Consider the following 22,430-nt stretch of genomic DNA (forward strand, 5'->3'; position numbering starts at 1 on the left):
ATACGGAAATTCACTCCTGAACTATCTCTGAACTACTGAACTTGTTTCATTTGAAATTTTGCATAAAAATTCTAAATTCACCGAGGATGGTTATATGCCTATTCTCAGTTCGTTAAGTTTCCAGTTCGTGATACTTTGCTTCTGTGGACACAGATAAAAAAGTGTTTTCAAAGTTATAATCTTCTTCTACCTTTTTATTCTTCTTCTTTACTATATATAATACAGGGAGGAATTTGCTTATAAATGTACGGAAAAGAAAATACACGATTAAGGCATTATCACTTATGAACTAATGAATTGATTAACTTGCAATTTTACATTAAGATTCTGGGTTTACCGAGGATAGTTATAGATCTATTTTCATTCTTATTAATCAATTAATTTTAATTAAATAATTAAACAAATCTATTCAATTTGTGATTCTATTCAAAGTTTACGTAATGATAACAGACCAAACAAGCAGAGCTTTCTACAAGTGAATCCTTGGCGTTATTGGTAGCCCAGCACTCGCAACCCATGAATGAAAGGTTGCAGGCTCGAGACCAATAATTTATTTTTTTGCTGAGAATTTTGAACTCTAATGAAGATTATCCAAGGAATTTTGGAAAAATGATAAATAATTATGATATATTTTTATTTTTCCTGGACATAAGGAAATTTCGTTTTAAAAAACATTTTCCCCAGTGTAAAGCTCAGGTTACCTGCTAGTATTTGATATATTATAGATGAAGAATTCAACTCATGAAGAGTTCTTATATGTTCAGATCTAAATCTTTCCAATTAGTTATTAAATGAGAATGATTAAAGTTTAATGATGGTAATAGCTGTGCCTAGTGGAAAGTTGTGTGTATATTTTTAAGTGCAATATTCGACTATAATTTGGTATTTTAATCATTCTAAATTCTAAAATTTTAGCTCATGTATATTTTTGGACAGAACTTTGAACGTTAACTTTCCTCAAGAAGTACATAACCTATTTGTTCGGACATTTTTATTATTTATCAAAATTTGGGAACATAATAGTTTTGGGCTATGCCTGTTGTTCTATCCCGATCATATTCATATGATTTGTAATTTTATCAAAAAATAAATGAATAAAATAAAATATCAGAACAAACATGTAATGAATATTCATGTTTAATTTATGATTTCTAAAACAGAGCTTGAGTAATATAGCTCTAATGAACTGCATTATAGCTTGCATATCATGAGACTGATATTATTGAACTCAAAGTTCAAATGGTTTGAGAGTGCATACTGTCTAAAATTAGCTCAAAATTGGAAACTGAGTTGAATCTATTAAAGACACAAACATATTCTATCTACATAAAGTCACAGGCTATTAAATGCAAAAACTGACCTTTCTCCTTTGCTTCCTGAATAAAGAATAAGCAAAAAAGGAAGAGGTCAATCATTTTCTGTATTATTATAGTATTCCTAGATAATCGTCCACTATTTAGTTTTATTCAGTAGTTTTGTACAGTTATTACCTTAACTACAAACACTTTAATTCTGAATGACATTCTCCAAAAATACACAACATGGCTACTAGTGTGCCCGGGCTCACTCAAAATACCGCCGATATTCTGTCAACTATCCTATTTAAAGCAGTTCAAGTTGCATTGAGCTATTGATTTCATGGAAATAATAATCCAGCGGACACCTAATTTTTGATTTGTAATAATAAATTACTACTAATTGTTTTCTAGTGCACATTTCATGTAATCCTGTTATATCCTCCTCATAAAGGACAAAGGAGTGAGTCAATGTCGTTGGCCAACGAACAAAAGAGAAATGGAAGAACAAAAAAAAAAAGAGATAGAGATGACAATAATTTTAAGTGTATCCTATATAATCCTCCACTAAATCGTTAAATTCAGTAGTTTAGTACAGTTCTTACCCTACCTACAAGCACCTTGATCATCAATTTTCGTTCTCAAAACTACACAACATAACTCGATCTGTATAATGGTGAATATGTGTTGAAAATTTAAAGTTGATGATGAGAGTGATCGAAAGATATCGTCGAACACACAAAAGGACAACGAACTTTTAGTTCGTTTAGTTTAGCCTCTAGTCAGTTCGAACGGACAAAAACTCAAGCCTCTGGTCTTCAGTAGGAGCTCGCTACGCTATTTCGATTATTATGAATGAATAAAATGGTTGACTCACACAAGAAACGTTCCACGCGTGTTGATGTGATGCATGAGGTCGTAGCGTTTCATATCAGTCTCCAAGGTGCCTGTCAAATTGATCGCGCTAGCGTTGTTGACCACAATGTCAATACCTCCGAATTTGCTCACAGCCTGATCCACGGCCGCCTTGATCTGGCTCTCCTCTCTCACGTCCACCACACATGGCAGTGCTTTGCCACCTGCTGCCTCAACTAAACAAACAGTTGAAAAGTTAATTAAAAATAACTACGGAAAGAGATTGGAAATTGAGCAAATAGATTGCAGGAATTAGACATTAACAAATCTGATACTGTTATTCCGCAACCTCACGATTGCCCAATGCGTACAAATGACGATGAGCGCCTGACTCATTTGTCGTCACTCGACAAATGACGAAGAGTGTAGATGGCTGCTTTGCCAGCGCTCGCCTTCAATATGGCCTTTGCTTGCCATTGCTCCGATTTTTGTCAAGCGAAGGTGAGTGGCCAGCCAATAGAATAGAATCCACCAATAAATACATTTTAATGTACATTAGGTGTCGTCAAGCATCCATAAATGGTCACATTGCAGTGTAGATGGCAAGACCAGCTTGGCTAACGACTGGGTGATAGCATAGAGAAACAATAGCTTAAGTAGATATCCCATGGTATAGGGCGTTTATGTCGCAACTCTTACTGTTATCCCAAGCCGATTACTGTCGATTATTGTTGATTTTTACTGTTTTGACCGGGTAAGAGTGTATGAACGGCACAATATGAGAGACTACCAGCGTCATAAAGCTTCACGGGGAAGAACTACGTGGGCTATCGGCTTGATATAAGATTAATTATGTATGCAGATGACACAACTGCTCTGGCAACAAGCCCCGATCACATCACTCTTGCAAGTAAATTGAAAAGTGCACTGTTAGCAATGTCAAAGTGGTTTGAAGCAAACGGTCTATCGTTAAACTATAATAAAAGCCATCTTATTCAATTCAGCTCTGCTCGTAATCAAACAGCAGTGAACAGAGTACATCTTCCAATAATTGAAGACTTTAGAGTGTCCTCTTCAACAAAATTCCTGGGACTTATAATAGATCAGAGTTTTACTTGGAAGGAGCATATTCAGGTCCTTGCAAAAAAACTAAATCAAGCTTATTTTGTAATTCTCACCCTCTCTCACTCACTAGACAAAAGCACCCAATTGGCCGTCTACTAGCTTATGTTTACTCATATCTAAGCTATGGAACCATTTTCTGGGGAAATTCTGTTGATAGCGGTAAAATTTTTATAATCCAGAAAAAAATTAATAATAAGAGTCATTTGTGGATTGAGATCAAGAGATTCTTGCAAAGCATTCTTCAAAAACCTAGACATTCTAACGCTACCATCTATTTATATCTATCAATTGTTGGTTTTTCTTAAACAGAATTTAGATAAATTTCAATTCTGCACTGATAATCACGGGTATAATACACGCAATAGTAGTCTCATTGCTTTTCCAGTACATAGACACACAGCTCTAAAAAAATCTCCATTCTACTCTGGAATACGTTATTTTAATAAATTACCTGCAGCCATCAGAAATCTAGATTCAATAAACAAATTCAAACTAACAGTCAGAAAAATGCTAGTAGAGAAAGCCCTATACTCTGCTGCCGAGTTTTAATTTGTGAAAAGGGGCTGTAGAGTGTAACTTAACTATTTGTGACTTTCATTTCCATGTGAATTTGATGAGATACATCATAGAGTGTATTTATTTATTTTACTTTTAAGAAGTTAGAACTGAGTCTTTTAGATATAATTTTGTTCTAGTATTGACATGTCACCAGTCAAATGAGTGTTACTCAAAAATTGATGTAATGTGACGATAAATAAATGAAATGAAATGAAGTGCATACAGACTGAAATTAGCTCAAAATTGGAAACGAAGTTGAATCTATTAAAGACAAACATGTTCAATCTACATAAAGTCACAGGCTATTAAATGCAAAAACTGACCTCTCACCTTTGCTTCCTGAATAAAGAATAAGCAAAAAAGGAAGAGGACAATCATTTTCTGTATTATTATAGTAATCCTAGATATTGCTCCACTATATAGATTTATTGACCGAGCGAAGTGAGGTCCAAGATTCAAGTCGACGGTTTGGCATTTCTCCTAATGTTTAAATGTTTGTTTATATGTTGCGCATTTACGACGAAACGCGGTAATAGATTTTCATGAAATTTGACAGGTATGTTCCTTTTTTATTTGCGCGTCGACGTATATACAAGGTTTATAGAATTTTGCATTTCAAGGATAATATAAAAAGAAAAAGGAGCATCCTTCATACGCCAATATTAGAGTAAAAATCAGACTATAGAATTATTCATCATAAATCAGCTGACAAGTGATTACACAGATGTGTGGAGAAGCCAGTCTCTTGCTGTATTTCCATAAGGTCTATAGTTTCAATCAGGTACTTGTGGATGAGAATACTGCGTGAGGTCTACTGTTCACAGAACTACTAGTTATGAATGAATAAAATGACTTACACAAGAAACGTTCCACGCGTGTTGATGTGATGCATGAGGTCGTAGCGTTTCATGTCAGTCTCCAAGGTGCCTGTCAAATTGATCGCGCTAGCGTTGTTGACCACAATGTCAATGCCTCCGAATTTGCTCACCGCCTGATCCACGGCTGCCTTGATCTGGCTCTCCTCTCTCACGTCCACCACACATGGCAGTGCTTTGCCACCTGCTGCCTCAACTAAACAAACAGTTGAAAAGTTTCGTTAAAAATAACTACGGAAAGAGATTGGAAATTGAGCAAATAAATTGCAGGAATTAGACATTAACAAATCTGATACTGTTATTCCGCAACCTCACGATTGCCCAATGCGTACAAATGACGATGAGCGCCTGACTCATTTGTCGTCACTCGACAAATGACGAAGAGTGTAGATGGCTGCTTTGCCAGCGCTCGCCTTCAATATGGCCTTTGCTTGCCATTGCTCCGATTTTTGTCAAGCGAAGGCGAGTGGCCAGCCAATAGAATAGAATCCACCAATAAATACATTTTAATGTACATTAGGTGTCGTCAAGCATCCACAAATGGTCACATTGCAGTGTAGATGGCAAGACCAGCTTGGCTAACGACTGGGTTATAGCATAGAGAAACAATAGCTTAAGTAGATATCCCATGGTATAGGGCGTTTATGTCGTAACTTTTACTGCCAAACTTTTACTGCTTGTTATCCCAAGCCGATTACTGTCGATTATTGTTGATTTTTACTGTTTTGACCGGGTAAGAGTGTATGAACGGCACAATATGAGAGACTACCAGCGTCATAAAGCTTCACGGGGAAGAACTACGTGGGCTATCGGCTTGAGATAACAGTAAAAGTTGCGACATAAACGCCCTATGCCATGGGATATCTACGTATGCTATTGTTTCTCTATGGTTATAGTATGGACTATGGTCAGGTCCACGTTATAATGACAATGTTTAATTAGCAATGGTATTGCTATCCTTGTCTATCATTCAACAAAGCGGATAGCTCTATCTCTTTCTCGCTCTGCTCTGTTGCCAGATCGTCTTTTAACAATGTAGAATTAACAATAAATTGACAAAAGTGCTATTATCAATACAATAGTACCTATTCCATCTGAATTATGAAAATTCATTATGAAATAATTGAAAAATATAATTTCTTGCTAAATAGAATACAATTGATTATTTTAAACGAGAATGATCAGTTAATACTATATCAATAAACCTATATCAGCTACCGTCTATAGAAGGCATTGACAAGACAGAGGATCGGCAACGTTGTTCTGCTATCTTTCTTCACTGCCATTATAACGTGGACCTCACTATAGGCATTATATGTTGGATTGATATTTCAGTGAGGGACATTGAAACTAAGAGAATTTCTTTATAAGTTTTAAATAGAAAACATTACAGCCATAAATAAGAAGAATAAATAATTGACTATTGTGATAAATGTAATTCTATCATACCTTCTTTGGCTGCTGAATAAATAGTTCCTGGAAGTTTGGGATGTGGATCAGCAGTCTTGGCTGCAATAATTACATTTGCTCCATCCTTGGCAGCTTTAACGGCAATCGCTTTGCCAATGCCTCGACTCGCTCCTGTTATGAAGATCGTACGACCTGCTAATTTCCTATAAAATAAAGTTACAATGAGAATTTGCTTGTTTATAGTTTCAATTGTGGTACATTGTATAGTTTTGATTGTATATTCACCAATGCCAGCAGAGCCGGATAGATTGTGTCATGAATTTAAAATTTAAGATTCAATTCCAATTCAATTCATTTTTTAAGGAAATAAAAAGTTATACACAAAACTAAAAAAATCAAGATGGCAGCCTGACAAGACCAATCCCAGTAGGTAATTTTCAAAAACTTCCCCAACTGAGTAAAAAGGGTGGTAAGTAAGTCAGGACTTAAGTTGGGACCAGAACGCTGGCAGGGTCAATCATTTCACTCCATCTGGCAGTCTGTTATAGACTGGCAGGGCCAAGGCAGGGAATGCATCACGTGTCCTTGAGAGCCGGCGAAAAGGCACATCCAATAGACATCTGGCTCTTGTATCGTGGTTATGAAAGTCACTTCTTGTTCTAAACTTTCCAAGGTTTACATGCACAAACATAGCACACATAGTGACTATAAACGGTCATTATTCCAGTAGATGTGGAGAGAGGTCTGTAATGCTCCAAGTCACCACTCGAATCGCCCTCTTCTGCAGCAGGAAGACATCATGACACGCTGAAGCATGCCCCCGAGCAGCAAACTATAGCTGGGAATGCTATGATACTTACTTGATACTTGATGTCTTCGTCCTTGACTGGGGGCACCAGACAGACTGTGTCAAAGGTTTTTAAAATAGTGGCTCCTCAGCCAGCTCATTTAATGAATAAATTTGTTTGTTTATTAATGCCTGTCTGATGAGAGAGCAGAATCTTGTGCGAGGTTCATTTCTCACTTCAATTGGGAGTCTGTTGTAAAATCTTAGTGCAGCTGATGGAAAACTTCACTGCGTGCTGGCCAACCGGCTGCGAGGAACTTCCAGATTGGTAGCATGGCGAGTATTGTGGCTGTGAATTTCGTTTCTTCTCACCAACTTATGCTGATTGTCCCTGACATAGATCAAGGAGGACAGGACATACTGATTGTATACCGTGAGTATTCTCAGCTTGATAAAGATGGGTCGGCAGTGGTCCAAGTATCCCGCCGAATCTAGGATCCTTAGAGCCTTCTTCTGCTGGAGCAGTACATCTTTACAGCCTGGAGCGTGCCCCCAAAACTGAAGTCCATAGTTGATATGGCTATGAAACATAGCAAAATACACCTCCACCAGATGCTTCCTGGAGATTAATGGCTTCAGACGTCTCAGTAGGTACATCACTCTGGCTAGTTTCGAACAGATGTTATCAATGTGGCTACTCCAGCCAAGTTTAGCATCCAGTGTAAAACCCAGTAGCTTCACTTCTGTGAGATCGTCAAGCTGCTCCCGAACAAGAGTGCATGTTGTCTCTTGGGTTTTGCTTTCATTAAGCAAAGGAACACGCTCCCCTCAACGACGTCCTGGCTGCAGCTCAGGAAACAAATCAGCCTCTGAATCTTGTCCACATTAAAAGCAGTCTGTTTGCCTCGAGCTGCATCAAATAGTCTGTTCAGCTTCCCGTTGTGCTGCAGCTGGGTCCTGACCAGTTGAGTGGTGTCATCAACAAACTTTGGCCTGTTGAGATGAGTGTGGTGTCATCAGGAAGCTTCAGCGCCCTACCCTCCTGATCAAGATCATTGATAGCGACCAAAAACGGCACAGGACCCAGCACTGAGCCCTGTGGGCTCATCAGTTGAGCTCTTGATGTTGCACCTCTAATGATTTTTCTTTTATTTTTCAAATACGATCTAAGAGTCTGAAGAACAGCTTCTTTTAAAGCATAACGTTCAATCTTTCCTTCAACAATCTCATGTGACACACAGTCGAAGGTTTTACTGAGGTCGCATAGGGTGAGGGACACAGAGCCGGCTCTCTCAAAAGCCCACTGTATTATGTCCACCAGCTCCGCCACTTCAGTAATCGTTGACTTATCATTAACTTGCTATTCCTGGAACCGTGCTGTATAATATAACTATTGACCTTTGAAGAAAATTGAATATGAAAAATCGGATACAATCGTAATAGATTCATTGAGGAAGACCCTCAGTTGGAATTAATTTTTTAGGCTAATGTGATTTTTTTATTTTATTAATTTTTGTATTCTAATAGCTTCTGAGCATGTTAACATACTTATAACAAGATTACGATTTGAGTACCGGGATGTACAATTGTATGTGGACTCTCTTGGTACGGTAAATTAGTCAATTTATATTCTAAAAATTTTGAATAGAATATTTTAAAGTGAGTTTCTTATCACAAATACTTGAACGGATTAATGTTTAAATTATTGCGTGCACCTGAGTGAGTTTAATGATTAAATAATAAATGTTCAATCAATTATAAGTATTTAAGTCATGTAAAATTTTAATGAAATATTAACTCAATATAAAGCATAAGCACAATTGATAATGTTTTGTATGCAGGAATTTTAGTAATTTCAAGCCTATGAGTTTGAAGGTAAATCTTTGACAAAAATAAATTATAACTTCATCATTAACTATTATTCTGATCTCCTTTGCTTCATTTTAATTTTTAATGGTCCTGTGTTTGAGTTTCCTTGCTGTTGCAAGAAATATGCAATATTTTTCTCATTTTCACAGTCTCAACAGTTTTTCGATTTAAACAGTAATGCAAGATTAATTTAGGGCAACTCAGCTTATAGAGCATGGAATTTTCTCTCATTTAAGACCAATTGCAAGTTTCTATCATGTATTGTACTCATTTTAGAGGCTCTTTAATAACAGTAAAATCGCAAGAAAAATGAGAAAATAAAGATCATCATTCAATTGGCTGTAACTTTTTAACGGTATTGAAAACAGAAGTATAATTCATGGGAGTGAAAAGAGGAGAATATTCATCACAACCTCGACTAATTTTTGGATTTTTTATCTGAAGGGTTCCACAAGATACGCAACGTTGCATATGCGAGACTGTGAAAATGGGGGAAATATCACAAATTTCTCGCACATTCAAAGTTGTGTATCTTGTGGAACACTTCAGATAAAAAATCCAAAGAGTAGTCCTGCGCGACCAGTCAATTCATTGGAAATTTTATTATCTTTAATATTATAAGAGAATGCTTTTTCTCGATAAATTCAAGGTTCTCGAGATTTAATGGAAAACTTAAAAAAAGTCCAAAATTTTGGGGGTGAAGTCGCCCTCTGGCGTGTCAGAAAATTTCAGATTAGAATTGAGCGCCCCAAAATACAGATAGAACCATCGAAAAAAATTCTTTCGGGGCTGTTTCCTGAAAAACGATCATTTGACTGGACTATAAGTTGTTATCCTGTTATATTAAGCGAGCAATTTCTGTATATCTGTTTATATTTTTCTATTTTTTATCTGGCTATCTCGTTATATGGTTATTTATGTTCAACAGATCTCGGAAACGGCTCTAACGATTTTCACGAAATTCGGAATATAGTAGGTTTATGATATCAAAATTCGATTGCACTAGGTCTCATCCCTGAGAAAACTCCCTGAAGGACATGAAAAGGATAATTCATCCTTGGAAAAACAGATGATGATTTCGTCTGTGAATAAATCACAGACGAAATATATTTTTCGTAGTGAATAAATCAAAATTTGGGTAAGTAACAGTTTTGGGCTGTGCCTGTTAGTACTTCCCCAATCATTTTAAAGAAATGATTATCAATGAAATAAATCTGTTTATCAATGAATAAATAACGAGCAAAGCTCGGTGCCCCGATATTTGGTATTAATAGATAGAATTTACAAAATGTACTTGTTCAGATGATATCTTTATTCCAAAAACCAAACCATTTAAAGATACATTTTGTTCGACTTGTGTTATTTACTCCTGTAATGTTAAAAAGTAAATACTACCAGCAACACAACATCAGTGACAACCTATTCCAATTCATGATAAATATCGGGGCACCGAGCTCCGCTCTAGAGTACCTACAAATGCATATAAAAATTATTACGAAAGAAGAAATTATACTAAATATTCATAGTTCATACAGAAAGGTTCTATCTAATCACAGTCGATTGAGATTAATTCGCAGAGGAATGCAAAAATTTCTCTCACAAAAGCATGTTAAATTTTAATCCTGATTCATTTCACGTGAACCAAATCACAGAAGACCATCTCAAAAAGATAGCTTATCTGATTGGTTCTACTGGAATTAATCAGGATTAAAATTTAACCGGCTTTTGTACAACTGTCACTAAGTACCTGATTGAATTATGTACAAAAGTTCAACAGCTGAGTCATAATTTTGTCTCAGTCCCACACACATGCACTCGCTCACTCACTTCCATCATCAACAGATGCCGAAATTATCAGCTGTTTTTCCAAGGATGAATAAATTCTTTTAATGTCCTTCAGCGAGTTTCCCCAGGGATGAGACCTAGGGTAATCGAATTTTCATATTATAAACCTACTATGTTCTGAATTTCGTGAGAATCGTTAGAGCCGTTTTCGAGATCCGGTGAAATACAAACATATAAACATCTAAAAATTTAAACATCAAAACATCTAAACAGAAATTGCTCGTTTGATAGTATAGGATTTAGAATACCTAAACTTTATTTATTTATTTATTTATTTATTGATATACATATACATATAAAGGCTCACAGACAATACCATGAAGAGCCTTTTTTACACAATTAATAGATAACCATACTACATAATAATAAAAACTTAAAAGATGAAAAATATTATGGAAAAAAATAAAGAAGAGAATAAGATAAAAAGTAAATCAAAAATTGAAATAATAATAAAAATTAATAATAAAGATATAGAAAACAAAAAGAGTTTCAGCCAGAGCTCATAACATTTCATGACTCAAACGAGCTACAAGATAAATTCATTTCACAATTTTTCTTAAAGACATTAAATGAGTTCGAAAACGGATCTATATGTTCATTCAAAGTATTATATAATCTTAGACTTTTAATAAGAAATGAATTATAGTGATGAGTAGTTCTCACAAAAGGGATGTTGAACAATATATTTTTTCTAGGCCTAGCATAAGGTACATTGAAATTTAATAAATTTATGAATGATGGAATATGAACTTTATGATTTAAAATGTTGAATAATAGCAATAGAGCATTTACAGATCTGCGTAATTCTAGAGAGTGCACTTTAAATATTGATCTTAACTCACTAGTTGGAAAATTAAAGGGACAAAAGCAATTAAATTTTTTATGTATAAATGTCTCAGAATTCTATTTTGAATTTTTTCAATTTCATGAATGTCTGTCACATTATAAGGCCCCCAAACTACTGCAGCATATTCAAGTTTACTGCGAACTAGTGCATTGAATATTCTTAAACTAACATCACAATTAGTGAATGGTTTGGTATTGCGAAATATAAAACCCAGTAATTTATTAGCACTACCTAGGGTATAGTTAATGTGGTTCTTGAAATCAAGCCTTGGGTCCATGATAACTCCAAGATCTCGGATGTTATTAACACACTCAAGATTGTCACCTCCCAATGTATATAAATGGTGCTGAAAATTTATCTGCCTTGTATACACCATAAATTTAGTTTTAGATACATTTAACTTGAGTCTGTTCTGACAACACCAAAGGTTAACTCGATCAAGATCGTCCTGCAATCTGACACAATCATCAATGCTTTTTATTGACCTGTAAAGTTTTACATCATCTGCAAATATCAGGATTTCAGATTCTTTAATGCAATGCAATACAACTTGCCGACATTATATATTGTATGAATAAAATCCTTCCAAATTTGTATGAATGTTTACCAAGATTGCTATGAAATATTCTTTTGCAATAAAGAATTATCAATGATATTATTATTCAACTTTTTATAAGTAACCTTAACATTTAAAAAGCAAAGCCTCCCTTACTTATCTTTTAATATCCTATTAAAATATGTGTCATGTAGTTTTTCCTGATGTAATGAAGTTCTTTCTAGTCCTCCCGAACAAGAACGGGTGCACTGCTAGTCTCAAAAATAATATCAAAAAGATACTTTATTTCTATTTTAAAGAGATAAGAAACGATGGTATATATTTTTACAATATTATGAAAACAGAAAGAATTTCTCACAAGACCAAAGGTAAATAATGTCCTATGGAAGATTAGAATGTAGAGGTCCGTACAGATATACGCGCCGCGAACATGAGCAATTCACTTTTAATCAGCTGATTATATCTGTATTTCTACAGAAACGGTAAAATACAGATATAAAAAGCTTGGCATCAGCTGATTAAAAGTGAATTGCTCATGTTCGCGGCGCGTATATCTGTAAGCACCTTAAGATGTGAATTTTATTGTCATACACTGACTAATGTTAAAAACTAAAGAGTTGGGAGTTGGGGTAGGCTACTTTGGGGGGGGGAGTCATTACACATGGATTGGGGGGGGCATTACACTTGAATTGGGGGGGGCATGCGCCATTGGCCTTGGGGGGGCTGGGCACCCCTGTTTCAGTTAATATTTGTTCAAGCTTCAAGTTATAATTATCAATATCCAAACAGTCTATAAGATTTGTGAAAGAGCAATGCAATAATAACCTTTAAAGAGTAAAAATAGATTTAAAATAAAAAAGCATAATAATATAAGTTTATTTCAACTCATCACAATTATAACCTATAGGTTATTTTAACTACAATGTTCTCAAACTTTGAAAATGTTCTTTGAAAAAAGTTGGATTCATTCCATTACTTGAAAAAATGCATTATCACTTACCCTGTGTTAATCATGATTACAATCCTCCTAATCAATCAATGGATACTAAATTTAAACCAAACTTGAACCTTCAAAGTGATTTGACATTCCGCATTCCGCAACGTCAACAAACATGCAGCTGATCAGAATTGAAGAAAGTCCTTGATATGGCCAGTCATTTCACGTCAGCTGATAAATAGTCTGTTTGATTTCCTATCACAGCTGATTACCAAAACTGTTGTTTGCTCGACGTACTTTGATCCATTATAGGTTAGATATTTTGCTAACATTTTATCTTTGTTCGTACGGTATTTAGTTTGATTGCTCAACATCATTCAACGAGAATGGAAAAAAATCTGGAATCTTGTTTAGAGGAAGTGTAAGTATTACGTAAAAAGTTATAGTGTAGGGTTATCTGAATCATGTATGGATGAGTTTGCACAAGAGCTCAATCTATCAACATGATGCTTGCTTGCCTTTTTTTAATTAAACTAGGAGCAATATCATCTTTTTTACACTTCTATACTCTACAGATATTTAGTTAAATTTAGATGGAATTGTGTTCACTTTTCATTATTATAAAATTTACTGAAAGCTATAGTATTTCTCTATACTTTAATGGTCATCTACCCTACAGTCTGCCTAGTTTGATGTATTTTAGTAATTTTCGACTATGTACCTTAAATAAATTAATTTTAATTCAAAAATTAACCACCTCAATGTTCAACAATTAGTCTTGTATTCCAATAAGACTTCAGTCGCCAAACAACTAGTGCGCCACCAAAGAGCAACCATTGGCGGCTGAGTAATAGGGTATGATCACATTGGATGCACGTATGTGCAAGTGCACGCTATAGTCCGGGCAAATTTACTTCAGAAAAATGGAGGAAGATCAGCAAATTACAGTGATTAATAGAGTAATAGGTGGAAGCGCAGTTGCCAATTTGTCAGTCGTCTGACCGCTCTCAGACAGGTAACTTCTCATGTGAAGCATGAGCACATGAACAGTCACTAGAAGTTTGAGATCGTGGCCGTTTCGAAACGGCAACATCGCGACTCTGTATCCCTCCCGCTGTATGCTTTCTCTGCTGCGCATGTCCATCCCAAGTCCAAAGTAAATTGCACGGACTATAGACCATGCATGACCAAGTGCGAAGATAAGAAACAAAATGTAAAAAGAGCCATAGAAACACTGAACGTCACCAGCAAGTGCACGCGTTTAGTGTGATGTTTCTATGGCTCTTTTGCTTCTCATCTGCACGTGTGGTCATGCATGGTCTTGGGTGGACGTACATCCAACTAGTGAGCCGCCAGAGAGTAACCATTGGCTGTGTAAATCACGCTGGAACACCAGGATTGCCTGCCAGGCTGGCGACTGAAGCAAGTCATCAGCCGGTTCGTTAAAATATGGCGACCCTAGAGTAATGAAGTCTATAAGAAGTAAGAACTATTGAGTTCTAAAAAATATATTTTAAGACTCTGACTCGCTCGGACACTTGGTGACCTACTGGTTGTCTCATGTAATAGAAGCTTAAAACATAAATTACTAACTTTTTCGTCTTCTCCATAGTCAGTGACCAGGGAATCGTAATATTTTATCCCTTTGATAGGAGTTTATGAGTCGGCAGTCTAGTCGTTAATTCGTCATAGTCATGCATCTCAGTTTGATGTAGGCCTACTACTTTTTCGGCCAATGTTTTGACCATGTGTAAAGTGATTGAGAGAAAACTGAAACAGGATGCGGTGATTGGTAAGGAGCAGTTTGGCTTTATGCCTGGAAGAGGAACCACAGTTGCTATATTTGCGCTTAGGCAGCTGCTGGAGAAGGCAAGAAAGACACGATTTAAGCTACACTTGGCTTTTGTGGACTTGGAGAAGGCATTTAATAGGGTTCCCAGGCAGGAGCTGTGCCGAAGTATGAGGGAAAGGTTTGTGCCTGAAAAGTCTGGTCTCGTCTGGTGAGGGAATGTACAGAGGAGCCATCACACAACTAAGAACCAGTGTGGGAAGAACTGATGAGTTCCAAGTACAAGTCAGTCTTCACCAAGGCTCAGCACTCAGTCCATACCTGTTAAACCTAATTATTGATGTCATAGGATCTGAGGCTGCATGCTGTTTGCGGATGACATCGTGCTCTGCGAAGCGACTAGAAGCCAGTTGGAAGTGAGATTGGAAAGCTGGAGAAAAGCGCTTGAGGAAAGAGGCATGAGAATAAGTCGGACAAAGATTGAGTACATGGCATTGGGGAACGATGAGGAACTGTCCGTGGATCTAGATGATAGCCAATTCAAATCATCTGTAAGCTTCAAGTATCTGGGTTCAAGTTTGCAAAGGGACGGTGGGCTGGATGCAGAAATACAACATACAACAGACTGAATTGCGGATGGTTTAATTGGATAAGGATGAGTGGTGTGCTATGAGATAAGAGAGTGAACTGTAAGGGGAAGGGTAAAGCTGGGTTTTCGTTTGTGCGTAAATGCCGTCGTCGACCACGACAGGGTGAAGATCTCAGATTGGGTGAATTTCCATTTGTCTAAATAACCTTAAAGAGTATACTTACTTGATACTTGTATCCCACTGGAAACGCTGCTGCGTCGTGGTCGTCACTCTGTAGATACTCTTCTACCGAGTAGTATGGATTGGCTAACAGATAGCTAATGTTAGTATGTTAAATCATGTTTTAATGGGTGAGATTGAAGTGAGGTTATACTTTTAAATGGCAATATGTTGATATTATTAGAAATGTTTGATTCTTCAATAATTAACACAAATAATGAAAATTTATTTGATCAGCTGTTTTAGCACTCTTGAAATTTGGATAATATGAATGTCAACAATGCTTGTCGTCGTCGACTGCGGAAATTTACGCAAAAACGAAAATGCTCCTTCAAGTGTAAGGATCGGTAGTGAGACCAGCTATGTTGTATGGCGCGGAAGCCTGGCCTGTTTCAAAGAGGCAAGAGAAGAAAATGGAAGTGGCTGAGATAAGAATGCTAAGATGGATGTGTGGGGTCGCAAGAAGGGATAAGATTCCTAATGAGGTGATTAGAGGTACAGTTGGGGTGGGACCATTGGGTAGGAAGATGTAGGAGACCAGGATGAGGGTGGTTTGTACATGTGCAAAGACGTGAGGAGGATTATGTGGGACGGAGGGTGCAAGATTTGGATCTGGGTGGCAGGAGGAGGCGGGGAAGGCCAAGGATGAGGTGGAGAGACAGAGTGGAGGCTAATCTGCGGGAGAAGGGTTGGTGACACGGGGAGGAGATGGACAGGGTTTTGTGGAAGAGACGGCTGAAAAAGGGAAATGCCAAGCCCATATTATTGGGATAAGGCTTAGCCAGAAAAGATTTTTTGACAATGTACCTTACAATTATTTTTTATTAGGTATAGGCATTTTCAAGCATTTACTGCCTTAATGTTCGAGAACATTTTTTGTTTTGCTCCTGCTGGTTTCTATGATAATAATTGTAGTAAAATTACAGCATTGGAAACTACAGTAGTCCCACTTCAGTTCTATAAATACTGAGTTGATGATTATGCAACTTCGAATTATTTCTAAAAAATAATAATTGATTATTTTTCATTTGTTTTGCAGTCAAAGTCACGAAGATGTCACTGGTTGTCTTCTCGCCGACAAGTTGGGACTGTGTCTTACAGGTTGGTTGCACAATTTTTCCTTAAGTTGTAGAAGTTGTCTCATAGAAGAATTCATTAAAAAAACTCCAGTCCTCAATATTAAATGATAAAGTTGATCTATTTTGTAGACTTACTGACTCTATATTACAGTCCACCATAGAATAAGCTTTTCAGTTTATTTGCAGACTGATATTGATATTTTATAAGCTAATAAGTAATAATTCAATTTATTTTTTCAGCTACTGGGACCGCAAAACCTGAATATACCGGCATCATAGCTGCACTGGCTAAGCAAGTTTCAAAGTTGGAGCCTTCTTCACCCCATCCTGTGATTCTTCTAGAAAATGATACAAGGTATTTTCAGATTTTCACAAGAAAATGCTAACTATTAACTTACTCCCCCCCTCTCTCACTCTTTTCGCCATCCTTTTGAGGTCTCTGTAGTTGGCATATATCTCAGATCCTTCTTCAGTTGTTCTATGTACTCCAGTCTTGGCCTTCCTCGCGCATTCCTTCTCTTAGTCATTCTCTCCATTATTATTTTTGTTAGTCCCTCATGTCAAAGTATATGACCAACTAGTTGTGGTCTTCTCTTTTTTATTTCTTTCAGTAGACAACCTCTCTCTCCAACTCTTTGAAAAACCTCTTCATTCGTTACTTCCTCTCTCCAACTGATCCTCAGCATTCTTCTGTAAAAGCACCATGTCTCAAAAGCAGAAATGCTTCTCTCTTCTTTCACACCTATCGTCCAAGCTTCACTTCCATAGGTTGCAATGCTCCATAAATACATTAAAAAAATAATTATCAATCATGTTGAAATAAACTCTCCAATGATGAAATAATACTTAACCCATGAGTTTCAATAAATCCTACAAAAATAGATCAATGATAGGCTATTATCGTAACATTTTACTTCAAGACACAGTAACTCGTCATATTAATGAAATTGGAAAAAGGTGTCGTATTCCGAAATGAATAAGAATTAATATTTCTCGAATTTGGTGTTTTTATTACAGAAATAACTGTCAAAATCTTGATAATTCAACGTTTATATAATAAAATTTGAAATCTTAAAAGTATTATTCTAAACAAAATAAAATTGCAATTGGTGAAGTGAACTGTATAATGATAGAATGTTAGATTCTCAACATTTGTAACCTTATTGCTGATAGATTTTTGTTAATACAGTATTTTGTTCTTTGATATCAATTCAATAATAGAATTTTAAAGCTTTGATCAACTTGGAAAAACTTCACAGTATCAACAATTTTTTATCAAGAGTATTTTATACAACTTGTAATCGATAAAGGAATTTGTTAACATCTTATTTTACAAGCTATTTTTTTGCATTTCAATTACAAAAAATAGTTTTTATGTTTTTACTGGGTGTAATATTAATGTTCTCTTATAAATTGAACATTATCATTGATTGTTAAATGATTAAATATGAAAAAGTATTACTATATTTGCAACTATTATAAAATGAAATCTAGTGAAACACCTAAATACGATTACGTACAGTTCCAGGTTAATAATTGAGCAGTATTTGAATTTTCTAATTAAAGATTTTGATAGTATTTTAGTTAGCAGTGGAGAATTAATGAATCATGGATATTCTGAGGTGAAACATAATTGAACTGTTGAATATTAGGTTTAATGAATGGAGATCACAACCAGTGTATAGAGCTGGTTTCATTAATTTGTACATTTTTACAATTCTGGAGAATTTATTTACTAATAACTAGTCAATTATTATCAATTTGAAAACAATGAAAGTTGATGAAGTAGGCTACTTATCTACAATGGATTTCGATGTATCTAACTTCTAATTATTCTGGTATAGGCATAGTAAGAACTATTATCATGAATGAAGAAAATGCAAATCTAAAATATTTAAAATATAAAAAAATCTCAGATTTTTGATACTGTAAAAACGATATTCTGTTTTCCAAGGGTAATTCTAGGGGAAAAAATGAATTACATTATCATTTGCTATGCTACTTTTGTATTAATACAATTATACATAGGCCTACACCATTATTGATGCAGTGTTCCAATTTGAATAAATAGAAAATTCAATTTCCATTAAAGCGATTTTCTAGCACCTATTTGTATATCAACAAACAATAATTTAAATCAACTACTAATAACCAACAAAAACAAATTGTTCAAAAAATAAATCTTCTATCACACACATACACACACGCACACAAAATAACTAGTGTTCTCTCTAGCAGTTAGCAGGAGTTTCAATAGGATGTAATGATTTTAATTCGCCCTTTTCATAATAATATAGCTTTTAAAGATTTATTATTATTCTAATGACTTATATAAAGTATACTTGTATAAAGATTTATTAAGTATCAACAATTTTCAAGAAAATCTAAAAAAGTGGAGTGGTAATATCCATGTGTAAGGATGAGGAGAGCTAGAGCTGGTTAATTATCTTGACTTCCTATCAATGTTACAAAAACTACAGATGAAATTTAATACGTAAAAATAATAAGCACTAGTAACTTGGACTATTGAAAGTGGGTCAATATAGAAATATTTTCAAAATGAATTGTGAATATTTGAAAATACGTGAAATGAGCAATTGTAATGATCATGCGTTAGGAATAAAAGATCAATTGATTGTACTAAAATATACAATGTGAAAACGATCTAGATAACCTAGGTAACTAGGGATTGTGGAGCATACAGTTTTGATCTAACTTAATTGGTCCAACTATGAACTAGATGGAAGACAATAAATAATTAGACTGTACCATAAAGATAAATTACAGGAACCCTCAACCTTAGAACCTTTACCAGAAATAAATAATATAATAATGTCTGGGAGTCCGCCTTATGAATCAAATTTTGTAGTTGTAATTTTCAAAGTCAATGTACTTTTTATTGGGTAGAAGCACGATAACGCCGTTGCCAATAAAATAAAAAGTCTATAATAATTAAACCTGGCTTATGTTCAGAGAGTCATTAATATGAACCAGCATTTGAATGTAAAAACCCGAGTCTTGAAGTCTAAAATCAAAGATTACATTATTAGATACAGTTTTTTGTGAGATTCACTTCAAACTATCAGAATTATAATTAATAACTCTAACTATATTGATTTTTGGTTCCTATATGAACTCTTATCAATCCAAAAAACAATTCAATTCAACAACATTGATTTTTAGTTTCATCACGAAAACTAAATAAATTCAAACAAATTAATAACTCGTAAACGTCAATTCAACACCGGGAACACAAAATCAATAATATTATCAAAAGTCTTAGATATGGATTCGTATTGCTGTCGGTTATTGTGTGAACTTGATTGTAAAAATCAATTAATCACCGGGAACTTGATAATCTAATAGCTTTGTTAATACTTATATTTCAGGCAATATAATTAACAATCTCTTACCATAGACGTTAAAACATTACATTTTCAGATATGGTTGTTATTGATTATCTGTTTCTGAATGAGCTCTAACAAACCTTTTATCAAATTAAGCATCGGGAACATGATAACCCAACGTGTATAAAATTAAATATGAAATTGTTAAATATGGTTTTTATTGATTACCGGTTTCTGTACAAACTCTAATCAATCTTTAAAATTAATTTAACAATCTCTTACCATTGACATTAATACAAAACGTCTATCATAAAACATTACATTTAAAATTAAATATTAAATTGTTGAATATGGTTGTTATTGATTACCAGTTTCTGTACAAACTCTCATCGATCTTTAGAATTGAATTTGCAATCTCGTACCATGGACGTTAAAACTAAACGTCTATCATAAAACATTATATTTTCAGATAAATTATGATATGGTTGTTATGAATTATCAGTTTCTGAATGAAATCTAACAATCCTACAATCAAATTAAGCATCGGAAACATAATAATCCAACGTATATCATTAAATATTAAATTTTTGAATATTGTAACCGATAATCAACGGTTTCTGTACGAACTCTAATCAATCTTTAAAATATTGAATTCAACACCGGGAACGTTTCATCTAATGTGTTAATATTCTATTGCAGGCAATGTCTAATCCAGCAGAGTGGTAACCTGACAGCCGCCATCTTTAAAAACACACAATCGTCATGATCAAAACCAGGCTGAAGTAAACCTAGCACGCATCCCCCCTCTTCCCCTACCCACACACCCACCCCCTCAACACTCACCTTCTTCATAGATATTTTTATAGTTTTATCCTTTTTTATAAAAAATATATACTCCTATTTACAATACAAAATATTTGGTAAAAGACACACTAGATAGAGACACCGGTTTGTAGGCAAAGATTCACTTTGATCTGTCAGCATTGGTTAAATGCGAGGCATTGATGGTATTTATGAGGAATGCTGACTCACCATAAGACTTTTCTCAGCATTCCTTATAGAAAAATTATTTAATTCATTTTAAAAAACCAGAGTCTTTAAGGAGTAAATCTGGAAATGTTGAAAAATTATTAGATTTAGCAAAGATCAACATGAACCCTGATGATGATGATGAATTCAAAGTGTATTACAATGGAAATAAAACTGCAAATTGATTGATTTGTTAAATTAGTAGCAGTGTTTAGTATCAAACACAGGATTTGATCAAATCTTTGCCTCAGTTTGAATTTGTGCCTCTTGAATAATAAAAACTGAGAATTAATTTTATGTTATTGCTGCGAAGATATGACAGTATCATCAATTATTCAAACTACTAAAGATTATAAGAATTTAATATTTGAGCAAATTTATATACACTAAATTATTTTCAAATTAGAAACATTTGAGGTCGAAGATACCAGCTTGTTTGATTAAATAATTGAAATATTTTATTCTGAGGATAAAATATGGGGAAGCCGGGATGCTGAGTAATTGTAAATATTTTTTTAGATTGGAAATGATTCGAATATATAACTGATTAACTAATTATCCTTACATATACATTATGCCTAAGCATTTCGATATCAGTATCTCAATATAGTGTACTTCAATAATAATTCCTATTATATTACAATTTTGATTATAATTATAACTATTCTGAATGCCAATGCTGAGTTTCTAAAATTCAAAAGAGTAAATCAGTTTCATAAATTTACATTTTTATAATTATTATTGTGCATATTTTAATAATTCACTGTTTAGAAAAAAAATCCGCTTTACATTAAAACAAAATTGACCATTCAACCGATTTGGTTCTATGAAAAAGTTGGGTTAAAATTTAATTCATATTCAGCAATAAAAAGTGCCAAGATGTTAATTCGCTTTTATACTTATTTTTTATAAAGTAACTAACAGTTGGATACAAAATTGAAAAATCAATTTGCAATACCGTAGTTACTAGAAAAATGTTGATAATCTTAGCCTAACTAGATTCTGGATTGGATAAACAAATTTTATTTGAAAATATAAATTTTTAGCACTTTATAAGATATATGGCACGAATAGGCCTACTGTCTACAAGAGTCTACTTGAACATTTGAATTTACTAAAAAATCATAGAAATCAGAATTTAAAGTGATTAGATCTCAATGTAGGCTTAACTTCTAGTGCTTCAAACAATATCATATTAAGCAGTGAATTCGAGTTAGTAGAAAATACGTTCCACAATCAAAGTAATTACGAAGAGAAATTAAGATTGAGTACTTCCAAAAAATCAATTTATATTTATGCAATTCAAGTTATAGTATGCCACATAATGTAAATAATATTGGTTGCAATTCATTTCTTTTGTAAATAGCTTGTTTTATAGAAAATAGCTCCAGAATTATTATAAATCAATATTCTATATC

The 22,430-nt window shown here is 34.5% G+C and overlaps 2 protein-coding genes across 3 annotated transcripts in view; one reads left to right on the forward strand and one right to left on the reverse strand.

The window, feature by feature from the left end:
• LOC111056568 (hydroxysteroid dehydrogenase-like protein 2) overlaps positions 1–13,249 on the reverse strand; it is a 27,845-nt gene extending 14,596 nt beyond the window's left edge. Inside the window, exons 1-3 of one of the 2 annotated variants that reach the window (XM_039431112.1) lie at positions 13,023–13,176; positions 6,158–6,321; positions 2,173–2,386 (exon numbers count right to left, since the gene is read on the reverse strand). In XM_039431112.1, the coding sequence (XP_039287046.1) occupies positions 2,173–2,386; positions 6,158–6,321; positions 13,023–13,036 (392 nt within the window). In that variant the 5' untranslated portion in view covers positions 13,037–13,176. Of the gene's footprint in view, positions 1–2,172; positions 2,387–4,690; positions 4,905–6,157; positions 6,322–13,022 lie in introns of both variants that reach the window. The other variant, XM_039431111.1, reaches the window with a different exon arrangement.
• LOC111063142 lies at positions 13,209–20,968 on the forward strand. The gene is made up of 4 exons (XM_039431113.1): positions 13,209–13,380; positions 16,597–16,658; positions 16,877–16,991; positions 20,683–20,968. The coding sequence occupies exons 1-4, from the start codon at positions 13,346–13,348 to the stop codon at positions 20,747–20,749; spliced, it is 279 nt and encodes a 92-aa protein (XP_039287047.1). The 5' UTR covers positions 13,209–13,345; the 3' UTR covers positions 20,750–20,968.
• The last annotated feature ends 1,462 nt before the right edge of the window (positions 20,969–22,430 follow it).

The sequence above is a fragment of the Nilaparvata lugens genome, chromosome 6, assembly GCF_014356525.2.
Source record: "Nilaparvata lugens isolate BPH chromosome 6, ASM1435652v1, whole genome shotgun sequence".
NCBI classification, from domain to species: domain Eukaryota; kingdom Metazoa; phylum Arthropoda; class Insecta; order Hemiptera; family Delphacidae; genus Nilaparvata; species Nilaparvata lugens.